Consider the following 14,297-nt stretch of genomic DNA (forward strand, 5'->3'; position numbering starts at 1 on the left):
CCATCTTGACTTCTTGACAAAATTTCAAAACCAGAAATTTTCCAGAGAAATTGAAACATTAAAAATGTATTCTTGCAAGATAATATGAATATGATAAGGTCCCAGTTCATCAAACAAAATAAACTTTAACATTCCCACTTTTCAAGGTTTTTACAGCAATACTTCTCATTAGAAAAGGAAGACTGTGGTCATTCAAAACATATTTTCCACTAAAACTGTTTCAATGAAAGTGCACAACCAGCTTTTGCTTCCCTTCTAGTGAAGAAAAGGCTCTGATGGTGCCACCTCCGTTCCCTAGTACGATGTGAGGGTATTCTTTTTGTCATCACCTGAGTTGATCAAGATTTGATCTTAACAAATCTTAACAAAAAGGAAGCCATTTCAAAGTAGCATGATCACTAAAAAGCAAAGGCTACAAAGTTTGTTACTGCAGATGTTCTTGGGGGAATGAGCTTTCCCCTGTCCATACAAATTCTTCTATGTACTTCTGCAATGCAGTCATGGTGACGTGTTCTTGTCGTATCACTCTCCCTGGCCAGAAAAATAATCCTACCTCAAATCTGAGCTGATTTCACCAGGAGCTTCATCACATAATGTTAGAGATAAAACATCTATGCATACAAACACAGCTGGAAATTTCAGCAACTAGGCAAATTAAGCTAAAATACCTGTACCTCTGGATACAGTGGCTCTTCACTGCCTCTGCAGACCAGCCATTTCCGAACTCTTCAGCTTTAGATACAGAATTTTTGGGAACACAGACTAGGATCTGATCCTTGAAGCTTTAGCTCATTTCTAGTTAGGACTCAATCAAACAAAAATCCCAGTTATAATGTTGCTCTTTCATGGAAACCAATAAGGCAGAAAGGGAAAACAGCTGATCTCAATGCCCTGGCAAGGCAAGAAAATGTGTTCACAAAGGGTTAAGCTGCAAGACCAAACGGCTGAGTTCTCTGGAAAAAAATAATAAAATCAAATGGACAGTAAAGCCTATTTCCTCCAAGCTAATAGAATTACAGAAATTATCATGAGAGCATGTGTCTGGGGATGGAGTGAATGATGCTCTGAGAGATAGAGGAAACTGGATAAACAAGCTCTGTGCCAAGAGCAGCTGAACCCAGCCTAATGCTCATTCTCTCAGCACTGCCTCTTAACACAGCGCCAAATGGGGTCATCATTTATCCTTCCCTAACAACAGGGAGAGAAGCACCCACCAGGGGCTGCCCCCCCATCCCACACCGCTTCCCTCTCACCGCTACCCACAACCGGATGAAATCCCACTGTTCTCCCTCCTCCCTCCACGTGCACTGCCCAGATGAGTCCAGCAAGCTGTGTGCACGAGCCCTGCGCCACCTGGCCATGCCAGGGGGAGGCAAAAAGCCATACACAAGTTAACAAAGAAGCTGATGGGCACCTGGGGAATGAGCCACTTTGCAAACCGTGATTTTGACTGAAGAGGAAACAAACCAAACACTGATGGCTCTGAAAGGCTGATATGGGATAATCCCTGGCAGTAAGCCTTTCCCAGGCAAGAGGAAAAAGGCAATCCCTTACACCTCAACTTCAGCTACATGTTCCTACTTAAAGGTCTAAATTCAGAAAAACATGCCAAGAAAAAACAAACAAAAACCTATATTCCCACTTCTCTCTCTTGACTGGTGCAATATTCCCTCCCCTGAAGACTTTTTACTATAAAAACTCTGCTAAAAAAGATCCTGGCGGGAGCTTCAGTTGTTTTTATTTGTTTGTTTTGGGTCATTTTGGTTTTGATTTTTAACTTCAGGAAGAAAATCCGTGACAATAGGAAAAAATTGAATCTAGTTCCTCTACAGTGAGAATTTACAAGCCTCCAGGATCTCTTCTCCACAAGGTTATGGTTTGAAAGTAACCTTCACCAGAACTTCAAATACAGTGTCCCATTCTCTCCCATCTCCTTTTCCTTTAACAACGGGGTTTTGTGGGATCAGGTTGGGATCCTATGCTCTTATTCCCCTTCCCAAATTCCACCTTTATAACCCAATAAAGCAGGGATGGTCCACCAAGTTATTCTCGAGTGCTTTGGTTAAGTTTGGCCTCCAACTCAAACCCTTGGCTCTTCCCAGACCCTGGCTGCTGTATCACTCTGGGCTTAGATTCTGGGAAGTTATGCTTGTGCTGAATTACCCCTGGGAACAGCAACATCCTTCTTATACCGTGAAGAACCAGGCTACAGTCAAACACCTAGCACTACCAGCAAGGATAAGACACAGTCAGAAAAAAAAACCTCAACGTTAAAAGCATAACTGGAAATTCAGGTCTCATGATCTCAGTTCACTGCTAAATCAGGTGTCCCTAATGCCGATACCCATTTCAGCACAATTCAATTATGAGATTTTCATTAACTAGACTTCTCCTAGTAGCTTGGCATGAGAATTTTTTAAAGAAAAATCCTCCATAGCAGCTGACGGGAAAAATCTTCAGCCTCGTCAGAGTACCAGATTCATTTACACACCAGTTTATGGACGTTTGCTTATTAATCTTGCCAGGACACCACTCTTTGCCTACAATAATATCTATTCTGTCTGCAATTTAATTGCTGTTTTCAATGCTCTGACAGTCCGGGTAGCTGGAAAGGGGGCAGCACAGCAAGTCTAACGGGAGCTCACTGCGCAGAACTGTGCTCAGGGTCCTGCCGTCTGCTGCTTCCAGGCATTTCACGCATCGGAGGAGCGGAGCTGCCCGTACTTCCTATGCTCGTACAATCCTGGCAGCTCAGCTCATCTTCAGCAGCCTCTGTCGACAGACAGTAATTCGTAACACCATGGAGAGCATACACGCTCTCCTTCTAACCGCTGCTCTTTGCATTCTCTCTCAAGGTGAGTGATCCTTAATTTGTTTTTTCTTTGTCGGTAAAGGGGGGACTAAAGAGGTGAGCAGAAGATGGCTTTGGTAACAATTATTTTAAGAAATGCTGAAGCTTATTGCAAACTAATGAAAGAAACATTCAGAATCCTACCCCAGCTTTTTGTTACATAGTGGTTTGGTTGTTTTTAATTCCTTCTTGTGAAGTGGTTAAGTAGTTCTGAATCAAGATGCCAAACAAGACATACAGAGCCATTTTAACATTAAGAAGTGAGTGCACCATACATGTAAAGATTTGGTTTGATATACTGTAGAATACTGAAGGGCTAGAAGAAAGAAAAAACATTAAAAAGCATTAAATATGTGCTGCAAACAGCGTGCATTATATCTGCAGATATAGAAAGCACAGAAGCATTTACATTAAGAAGAAAAAATATTAATACACTTATTCTCTAGATAAAGCAGGTGCTAGATTAATCAGATCGGTGGTGACACATAAAAAGTCTGGCAATTTGGGTTTGACTATAATGAAGTGTAGTTACAATCTAGCTTTAACATGATTCATCTAGAAGATTGAGTATTTCTTCCAGGAAGTCTCAATCTGAGAGATGAGGTATCAAAAAATAATTAGGGTAAGGCTAGCAGTTAAAAAGTATCAAAGAAGTGTGTTCATTTTTTAATTAGCAAGTTGGCTTAAGTGATTTCACTAATCTGAAAATAAAGTTGTCTTTGAAGTTTTCACTGAATACAGATTGACATGAGGGGAACCTTTTGTCTGAGGGAGAGAAAAGCTCTTACAAAGATCATCTGCTAACAGATCAGCCACCTGCAGATACTTCTGCTTCCCCTTGAAAAACACTAGCCTGGAGGAAAAAAAAAAATAAGTGTCTTTGCAAATATCTGTAGATTTGTATTTGTGCTCCAGAGGAACTGTAGAGTTTGTTCAACAGACTTAAGGTCTGTGTCTTTGCCAAATTCACAGTGACAGCCAAAAAATACAAAAATAGTTTTGTTTTTTTATTTTAGGTTGAAGTACTAGAAAATGTGTTGTCCAGCAGTGACTTTAAAAAAGAGTCCCCTAAAAAGAAAAGGGCATTGACTTTTGAATAGTGTCCAGTTGCCAGGATGCTCGTTGTCTAGCTAGATCTGGGAATAAAAACGTAGTTTGAAACACAGTTTCTCACACCTACCTCACTCTAAATAGCTGAAGGAGCCTGTTGTTCAACAATTCCAACTTACAGCTTTCCCATCAGCCACAAGGCACCATGAGCAGCAGTATCAGCAGCAAAACGTAGAAAAGGAGTATACTGCAAATAAACATTATTTAGAATAACAAACAGGCAATTACCACATTTATTTGTATGCACTGAACAACGCTGAATACAATGGTTTATCAATTTTTAATCCTTATTTGCATATTTCAACAAGAACCCTGCTATCACCACTATTATCACGCTGACACGACGGGGCTAGAAAGCAGAAAGTTACCCTTTATTGGGAATCTTTTGCAAACCCTCCAGCTGCTCCCACACTGCCCAGTCTGTGCGGTTCTGTTCTCCCCTTCCTCAGCTCCGCACCCCTGCGGCTCCCGCACGCCTGGGGGCCTGGGCCTGTGGGGCAAATGCGGTTTTGCACCTCGAACTCCTCAGTAACCCCTTCAAACTATCTTTGGAGCGCATTTGGGGAGATGCATGTCAGAAAAGCCTGTCACGGGTGGCTGCCAGCGCCCACCGGGGGCGGCGGAGCTGCCATCCCGGGCCTCCCCCAGGCCGTGAGGGAGCGGGCCCGAGGCCCCGTGCCCGCTCACCGCGCCGTGCCCCCACAGGCTGTGGCGGCTCCGAGGCCGAGCACCGGCTGTACGCGGCCCTCTTCAAGAACTACAACCAGTTCGTCCGGCCCGTGAAGAACGTCTCGGACCCCGTCATCATCCAGTTCGAGGTGTCCATGTCCCAGCTGGTGAAGGTGGTGAGTACGCGGCCCCCCGGCGCGCCCGCGGGCCAAGGGAGGGCCGGCACCGTTCCCGACGCAGCTCTGTTTTACAGGACGAAGTCAACCAGATAATGGAAACCAACCTGTGGCTCAAGCACGTAAGTAGGGCTCACCGCCCTCACCACAGCGTGGCGGAACTCCCCGCTCCCGCCGGGGCCACCTCAGCCCTCCCGGGCCCACCCCCCCGAGGAACACCGCAGCCCCGGAGAGGCGTCGAAGGGAGACAGGCGGGGCCCGCACCAGCACCCGGGCCCCCGGCCCCGGCCGCTCCCCTCAGCCCCGTTGCCGTACCGGGAGCGCGGTCACGACGCGGGACCGGGCGCATTACCGCCCCCCTGCGGCTCGCGCGGCGCCTCAGCGCCTCCGCCGGCAGCCGCGGCCCACGGAGCCCGGGGGCTGTTCCGGCCCCTCCCGCCCCCTCAGGACCGGCCGCACAGCCCGCTGCTAGCCCCGCTGCCCTCCAGCTCCGGCTGCCACAGCGCGTACAAGCGGGGCCTACCGCGGGAAGCAGCTGTTTAACTCAGAGTTGTCAGCTGCAGCCTCAACCCTCCAACGCTTAATGTGCCTCCAAATACATTTTTTCCCTCAGGAATCCCCAAAATAGTGTCTTGGTGGATAGGAAGATGTACACAGGAAACACCTCAGCGTGGCGGTCCCTCGCCTGGCCATGCTGTGCTGTTTAGCCACCACAAAAGTGACAACAAAGCAAAAGTATCAACTTCACTTACAAGGAACTTTATAGGTTGAAAATGCAAATCATTACTGTTGTAAATAACAGCTTAATAACCAACTTAATATCTAGCTTCAGCTTAATATTCAAATTGGTTAAACTGGGGCTTAACGAGCACTAATGAACAAGACTTACTTAGCTGAATGATGCCACCTGCAGCTTTTCCCAACCCATCTGCTGTAGGGGTCCTTCATTCAATGCTCTTGTCTAGAAATGGAGCTACCTAACAATTCGTTTTCACTGTTTAACAGTGGACCTGGCTTCTTGAGACCTAAATTACTATTCACATCCTACACTTTCATCTTTTCTCATCTACTGGGTACACGTTCCTTGTACAGGGACTCGTACATGCCTAAGTCATACTTAGCCCCATGGGCCCATGGTCTCCATGTGAATAAACGCTAAACATACATGTTTAACTAAGAAACATCTAATCATTGTAGTGTCCAGAATAAATCAACCCTAAAATCAATATGACAGCACTTGTTTTGACTTTGGTCCACAGAATTTCAATTTCATCACAAACATAATGTAGACTCACTTCTTCCATAATTAGATTTGGAATGATTACAAGCTTCGGTGGAATCCAGCGGACTATGGAGGTGCTGAATTCATCCGAGTACCATCTGGCCAGATCTGGAAGCCAGATATTGTTTTATATAACAAGTAAGACTCTTGCATGTTTATCTTCTTAATTCAAGCTTAATTCAGGGGTAATGGCTTTAAAATAAAAGAGGGGAGATTTAGATCAGACATAAGGAAGAAATTCTTTACAATGAGGGTGGCAAGGGACTGGTACAGGCTGCTCAGAGAAGCTGTGGCTGCGCCATCCCTGGAAGTGTTCAAGGCCAGGCTGGATGGGGCTTTGGGCAGCCTGGGCTGGTGGGAGGTGTCCCTGCCCATGGCAGGGGGGTTGGAAGTGGGTGATCTTTAAGGATCTTCGAACCCAAACCATTCTATGACTGTATTCTTTAGGAAGAAGGGAGGATATTTATTATTTAAAAAACCAAACAAACAGCAAGTTCACTGAACTTGCTGAAAAAGACTGCTTTTCAACATCCCACATCTCCCTACTGCTGTTCTTACCTGTATGCCTTTGTACACTCCTTTTCTAACTGCAAACCCAAAGAAGTTTAACTACCTTTTTAGTTTTACTTTTTCATATGAACAAATGAAATTGTCACATGGATCTTATAAGATCAAGATAACAATGTGGGACTTAAAGAAAAAATACACCAATACACTACTCAGGCAAAGACACACCCCAATCCTAATCCCTCCGTCTATAGTTACTACCTCCATGGTCCACAGACGAGGTGGAAATACCAATACTGCACATCCTCTTATCAGCCCTTGGGTTCTGACTTACTTGATCTCACATTTGCTGTTTTGTATATTGACTGCACTGAGTCCTGTTCCTGTAAAAGAGAATATTGCCTTTCAAATTCTCCGTGGTAAATTTACACAGTTGTTTATTTTAATTTTTAACTGTGCAAATTTATGACAGCCACTGACAGTGCTGCATATGCAGTTCAGTTCCACATCAGCACGTAACTGCTGCCTTTCACAAACCAGATTAAAGATTTAATGTATATGAACTGTTTACATGAAACTACCTGGATCAGTTACATTCTGACTGTTATTTTTATTTGCTTTACAGTGCAGTTGGGGATTTCCAGGTTGATGACAAGACAAAGGCCCTACTGAAATACACAGGTGATGTGACCTGGATACCCCCGGCTATATTTAAAAGCTCATGTAAAATAGATGTAACCTACTTCCCATTTGACTATCAGAACTGCACCATGAAGTTTGGTTCCTGGTCTTACGATAAAGCCAAGATTGACTTGGTTTTAATTGGCTCTACAATGAACCTGAAAGATTACTGGGAGAGTGGAGAATGGGCTATTATTAAAGCTCCTGGGTATAAACATGACATCAAATACAACTGCTGTGAAGAGATATATACAGATATCACATACTCTCTTTATATTAGGCGTTTACCTTTATTTTACACTATCAACATGATTATTCCATGTCTACTGATTTCTTTTCTGACTGTATTAGTTTTCTACTTGCCTTCAGACTGTGGTGAGAAAGTGACACTCTGTATATCGGTCCTTCTATCTTTAACAGTGTTTCTTCTTGTTATCACGGAGACTATACCTTCTACGTCCCTGGTAATTCCACTGATTGGGGAATACCTCCTTTTCACTATGATATTTGTAACTCTGTCTATTGTCATTACGGTATTTGTACTTAATGTACACTACAGAACACCCAAGACACACACAATGCCTGTGTGGGTGAGAACCATCTTCTTGAACTTACTTCCCAGGATCATGTTTATGACAAGGCCTGCCAGCGATGAAGAGACTAATCAGAAGTCAAAACCATTTTACACTTCCGAGTTTTCAAACTTAAATTGCTTCAACAGTTCTGAAACTAAATGCTGCAAAGATGGCTTTGTATGTCAAGATACAGCATGCAGCTGTTGCCAATATCAGAGAATGAAGTTCTCAGATTTCAGTGGCAATCTCACAAGAAGTTCAAGCTCTGAATCTCTAGATCCTCTGCTTTCATTTTCAGTTCTGTCACCAGAAATGAGAGATGCTATTGAAAGTGTTAAATACATCGCAGAAAATATGAAAATGCAGAATGAAGCAAAAGAGGTAAGAATGTATTTTACTATTACTCAAACTGCAGACAGCATTTGCAATTAATATATTTTGTAAGAAAAAAGATATCTTTAAAAAAAACAACACCAACCATTATTTTATACAAGTAAATTACACAAGCCATATTACAAATACATGCAACTTTGAATGTAGATAAGTTTGGTGAGCAGCTCTGTTGCATTCTTTTCATTGACAACACATATACAGGGTGAAGCGTGTTAGGGTAACTAGACAGCCTGCTCAGTATCAACTCCTACAAGACTTACAGTGTAGATTTTCCAAATTATAATCTTAATAGTGGAATTTGCTGTTTCTGTGGCCTTAGAAAGTTACATTCTCCCTACACCTGACCATCAGTAGAGAGAATAAGACTTAAACTTCCTTCACAGTGAAGACGTTTCCTATTCTGCTGCCGTGGAATGAAGTAATGAAGTGAAATGAGACAACTGCTGTAAGACAGGGACCATCATCTTTCATAAATCTGCATCTTGATGCACTAAAAAACAAAACAAAAACTGTTTATCAGCATTCCTCAAACATTCTAAGAACAGCAACCACACCGCCACAATCATCACTGAATCTAAATCCTATGCAGTAAGGCACTTAAAGTTAGGATGAAGTTATTTTATGTTGAAATTAGAACTTGATTTAGAATTAGTTGATACAGAAAACGCCTTTTTTTTTTTTTAAGAAGTCTGCCTTCAAGAACTGCTTCAAAAGACTTCAAAAACAAATAAAAAAATTCCTATTTCATATTACCCTTCCTGAAGAAAAATTAAGTCTAAATTTAAATTACGATCTGAAGAGTACCTAAAATGATCACCTAATGTAGTTACTCTTAATATGTAACATACATAGATACATATATATTCAATGTCACTCTTGTTCTAATGTCCACTGGAAAAAAAATTGGAAACTTCATTCCCTCTTAAATGTGAGGTAAGGAGATTAGTTTTACATCTTGCAAGAGAACATGGTAAAATTTCAGTATTACATAGGAAACATATCAAATAACTATATACCAATTAATCTTTGTCTGCTACATGCTGCTTAAAGAGCAATAGGAACAGTCTACTTCAGTAAGCTTTTTCTGGGCAAACCTGATCACTTAAGAATTTAAGGCTTTTCACTTTCAGTATTAGCATACAGAGGAGAAATTGTACTTACTGATGTTTAGTGTCTTGGTGAACAACTTGTATTTGAAGAAATAGCTTTTGGCTTTAGCACAAGTAGCATATTCAAACAAAGCTTCTTCAAGATGAATTAATTTATCAATGAAAACAGCAACACGAAAGTTGTACATACATAAAAGAAAACATACATATGGAAAAAAAAAATCGGTGCTTGCTATATGAAATGCTCCTAATGGCTAATGCAACTTATTTATCTAATAAACTTGTTTACTTGCTATTTGATCTATTTTTCAGATTCAGGATGACTGGAAATATGTTGCCATGGTAATTGATCGTATTTTTCTATGGGTTTTCATCCTGGTATGTATTCTAGGAACAGCAGGATTGTTTTTACAACCTTTGATGGCTGGAGATGAAATGTAAAAAATCAAAATGTTATATTGTGAAGTCAAATAAAACTTTTGCCAACTAAACTCTGTACTCCTACCCCAGCACCTGATCTCTCTTCTATGTGTTTCAGTAGTAGAATAAGGATCTTTCTTGGCCTCAACTTTGCTTGACCAAGAAGGCTTTATTAAAAAATGTGAAAACATGAAAACAATATTTTGAACCATTATGACAGCTAATTCGAAATTAATGTGCACTATACTTGCCAGCTATTTTTTAAAATAACTGGAAAAGATGCAGATTGTACATTAAACTTTCTATGAATGTTTTAAGAAGCTAGTGAAGAAATTGAAAATTGCATGAATATTCTGAGAGTCAAGACAGGCAGAATACTTTGGGCAACTTTGTCTGGTGTTAAATACCTTTAATTCCTGACAGGATCTTCTGGGAGTAAGCTCATATTTAGTTTAAGGAATGCCCTCGTGAGGATGAAATGATTTAGAAAGCATACATACCAAATTGTTTGAATGCAGAACATTGCCACCTAGTGTATAAACTGATGCAAACTGTGGGAAGAAAGGACTATGGGCACATCTATTACAGAAGAAAAAGAAATAGGTGAGTAATAGATGATGGTAATTAAAGCATTGTCATGTAGTGTCTGTGTATCCCCGTATTGTCACTGCATGAGGAGTCTGTCAAAGTTGTCTAAACATAATAACGTTTAAAACTGTATACAAATCAAACACAGTAAGATGCAGTCAGTGGGTTACGCAAAGTATCAAAATGCAGTATGATATTTTGGACACAGAAACATCCTGCACAGTGTTTTATTATAACAGAAGGCATGTAGATATTAAATATTCCTGTAAAGTATGCTAAAATTGTCTCTTGGGTATATGACTTTTTTTTTTTAATTAATATCTGCAAATCATTTAATAATAATAAATAATGAATATACCATGCAACAAAATACTGTAATGAGAAAATGTTTTGTAAAGATATGAACCATTCTGTCTGTACCAAACTGGAAACTTTTTAGAAATGCAGTGGTATCAAATGATGTAACTGTTATAAAAATAAAGAGAATGAAGCTGTTGAAAATAGTGATTTTTTTTTCCCATTTATTTTGACCAAGTGACAAAAGCCATATAAAGCAGCATTAGGTACAATTCAGCACATTCAGAAACGAGTTACATAAGTAGAGGTGCATGCTTCTGGGTCTATTATTTATTTATTTTTTTTCATTTCAAACACACCTCAGGATGGTCTGGAGACACCAAGGATTTGAGCATCATCTTTCTAATCCAAACATATCATATGACTATAGAAACACCTTAAAGAATTTCAAGGATTTGCAAAAATTGTTAGTTACTAGTATAAAGATTGGGACTCCATTGCCAATACGCTGCCAAACATCTCATGATATAATTGGGCAGTATCCGGTCATCATTGAACAAAAAGATGCAGTAAGGGAGTTAATAAATATATATATATAGCTAGTCTATACCTTTCCTTACTTTGTTTTCTGTTCAGATAAATTTCAATAAGCAATTCAAAAGCAAGGAGGACTATAAAAAGAAATTTTGATTTTGAAGAGAAAAGAAGATAGCTAAAGTACTTCTGCATTTTCACACAAAGTTACTGATGCATTAGTCTTAGTAATACTGAGAAAGTTAAAAATTACATTAATGGATTAAATCAGATAATCATTATAAATTCAACTTTAAAATAAGTTATTGTGGGAATACAGAATATACTGATATCTAATGACAGATGCAATTGTATATCTGAAGAAGAAGAGATTCCTTTTTCAATCATAATTATTTGAAATTAGATTTTTAAAATTATAAAAAAATAGAACATTGGTTGGCATCATTTCCCTGCCCATGAGACTGAAGAAGCTATGCAAAACCAAGAACATCCTGCAGGTGAAAGAATTTGAAATAAACTTCCAGTTATATATAAGTTATGACATAAGCAATCGGTATTATAATCAGTACAATGTCAAATAGAGCTATGCTAAAGGTGATAGAGGAAAAATGTATCTTTTCCCCAAATCCATAACTACTATTACTTATATTATTAACAATATAACAATTTACATTAAACTTTTCACCTAAACATGCTATTATTGGTCTGAGAATTTAACCAAACAAAAAACGTACCAAGATTTGTTCTTCCTTGACATTACTCCATTAGTCTAGCAGGATACAAATATGTTATAAAATAACATAGTAAGTAACTATCAAAACTTAGGTGTAGGAAAACACCACCTCATCTCTTTCAGAAATAAAACTTTTAAGAAAAGTGAAATTCATTGAAATGAATTTGAATTTAAATTCATTATTAAAATATATTTTAATGATATAATTAAAAAGTTGCAATATATATATACACGTTACTTAGTTTTCAACACTCAGAAAAAAAAAGAAAGGATGGAAAGCTTTAAGTCCTTGCTGTTCAGTTATATATGGTTCTGTAAGTTATAGAACCTATAAAGGTAATTTTCTAAATTCAGTTTAACAAACATGAAAAATTTAATCGTCTGTACTTTGTTATATGGCATAAGCATTTTCAGCCTATTTCCTTCAGAAATGCATTCTCCAAATTCCTGCTACTTGTGCTTAAAAACTTAATTCTGCAAAACAAACAAGGTCGGGAAAAAGCAACATGTTTGCAACTAAGATTAGTATCACAATCTTCATCAAGAATAAAGAAATCTGAATGTTCTGACCTATTAGAACAGTTGTGCAACTTGGACATCTCATTTAATTGCCTTTGCCTCTCTTTCCATAGCTGATACAGAGATCTCAATATCCATGTATCCTGTAAGCGTTTTAAGGCCTACTGTGTTATATGCTCACATTAGTATGATAGAGTTAAAAAGGTTTTAAGTTCAGCAGCAAATTCCACTGAAAATTTATAAAGACACAACACAGTCAAATCACTATTTGTATGCTGAATATGCATAAAGTTCAGATGATATTTTTATCATCATTTTTAATTTATGCTGTAGAAACTGTACAATTACAATACACTGAAGACAGCTGATGCCAATACAAACTCACCTTTGCATACTATAATAAATTGAAATAAGCAACTCTACTGTGTAAGTATCTGCAAACATTTAATATGCAATAGAACAATTTGCATGGTAATTTAATAATGAGACTACAGCAATCATCATTAAAAAAAATTTAAATCCTTCTACTTCTCAGCAGGTGTCAGTATATACTGTTTTTGACATATACATGCAAGTGCTTGAAAAGGTTCTTTTGAGCCTGACCTGATTTAGAAGTATATTAGTAGACTGGCCCTAAGCAAATTGACTTCTGGGTATCCTATATGCCATGCTTTAACATCAAAATAATTCTATGGCTTGGGGTTTTTCCTTTTTTTTTTTTTTTTTTTTAAACCAGAAACATGCCTATAAAGAACATGCATGGAAACAGAGTTACTGCAAACCTTTTTAGAGACAGACGTCAGCAGGAGACAGATCCAAAAATATTTTATGCATTTGTACTGCCTATGTGCATAGGTACTATTATACTTGCCCATTTATGAATAACAGGAATAAATAACACAAGTGATCCAATTATTGAAACCAGAAGAAAAGTCCATAAGAACATTCGATCAAGCACCTGAGCAATAAATTTCCAGTCTTCAACAACCTAAAAACCAAAGAACATATAAGAGCTGTTCAGTGCATGCAAGAGCAGGTAGAAATACAGCATCAGACCCTGCAATAGTTAACCACTTCACATTTGCTTCCCCCTCCCAATCAGGTCAATTTGATAACCCCTCTTTTATATTTACACACACAAACACACACACACACACTATATATATAAGAATCACACTATGACCTAGAGCAGGAACAAACTTCTCTTTATGACTGGTAAACCATACAGCACAAATATTAGGTTTTAATGGAGCAACTGACCCTGACAAGCATTGATCATCCTCAACTATATAGAGAGAAAAATCTGTAGGCAATTTTATAACACACAAGGATTTAGGATTCATGCCACAGCCTCCTCATAAAGTAGAATTCCCAGGCAGGAGCTAGATGCAAAAGTTGTATAAGATTAACAGTACACAGCAGCTGCTGTATTATACACAAAACCTGAAAACTGAAGTTATCACTGCAGGAAATTACACACCAGGGAGAACACTCACAGTACTTTCAAAACTGTTTTCCTTTTTGATAGGATTACTCCCATCTATACACAGTTTTGCAAGTACGTGTAACATAGTTACGCAAGCAAATTAAAACCCTGCCAGACAAGTATTTTTCATTTGAAATGGAGCTGTCTACATTTCCCAGGCCTACTACTTCCTAAGAGGCAAGGCTACAACACTAGTTGTGTACATTTTATTTTCAACAGTCAGGGCTAACAACTTTCTGCAGGTAAAGCTTGCATTCTCGGGAGGCCAAATAACAAAACACAGGTGAGTGCCCCCGTCATCTATGTATTCAGTTCTGAGGTTTAGAGTTGCAGCAACATTTCACAAAAAAAAAAAAAAAAAAATCTT

At 39.1% G+C, this 14,297-nt stretch overlaps 2 protein-coding genes across 5 annotated transcripts in view; one reads left to right on the top strand and one right to left on the bottom strand.

Moving 5' to 3' along the window:
• On the top strand, positions 1–13,173 carry CHRNA3 (cholinergic receptor nicotinic alpha 3 subunit). Its single transcript, XM_083850840.1, has 6 exons — positions 1–2,855; positions 4,667–4,806; positions 4,884–4,928; positions 6,117–6,226; positions 7,221–8,232; positions 9,666–13,173. The coding sequence occupies exons 1-6, from the start codon at positions 2,801–2,803 to the stop codon at positions 9,792–9,794; spliced, it is 1,491 nt and encodes a 496-aa protein (XP_083706966.1). The 5' UTR covers positions 1–2,800; the 3' UTR covers positions 9,795–13,173.
• The window catches only part of CHRNA5 (cholinergic receptor nicotinic alpha 5 subunit), a 15,784-nt gene continuing 14,633 nt past the window's right edge, over positions 13,147–14,297 (bottom strand). For all 4 annotated transcript variants that reach the window (XM_083850845.1, XM_083850846.1, XM_083850847.1 and 1 more), the window contains one exon: positions 13,147–13,432. In XM_083850845.1, coding sequence (XP_083706971.1) covers positions 13,271–13,432 — 162 coding nt within the window. In that variant the 3' untranslated portion in view covers positions 13,147–13,270. The remainder of the gene's footprint in view (positions 13,433–14,297) is intronic.

This window comes from Anser anser, assembly GCF_964211835.1.
Source record: "Anser anser genome assembly, chromosome: 10".
In the NCBI taxonomy this organism is placed as follows: Eukaryota; Metazoa; Chordata; class Aves; order Anseriformes; family Anatidae; genus Anser; species Anser anser.

What these genes read in the sequence shown, in the direction of transcription:
- CHRNA3 (XM_083850840.1), top strand. Translation starts at nt 2,801, where the DNA reads ATGGAGAGCATACACGCTCTCCTTCTAACCGCTGCTCTTTGCATTCTC. An exon ending in TCTTTGCATTCTCTCTCAAG is followed by an intron (nt 2,856 to 4,666) that starts GTGAGTGATCCT and finishes GTGCCCCCACAG; the next exon opens with GCTGTGGCGGCTCCGAGGCC. An exon ending in TGCAGAATGAAGCAAAAGAG is followed by an intron (nt 8,233 to 9,665) that starts GTAAGAATGTAT and finishes TCTATTTTTCAG; the next exon opens with ATTCAGGATGACTGGAAATA.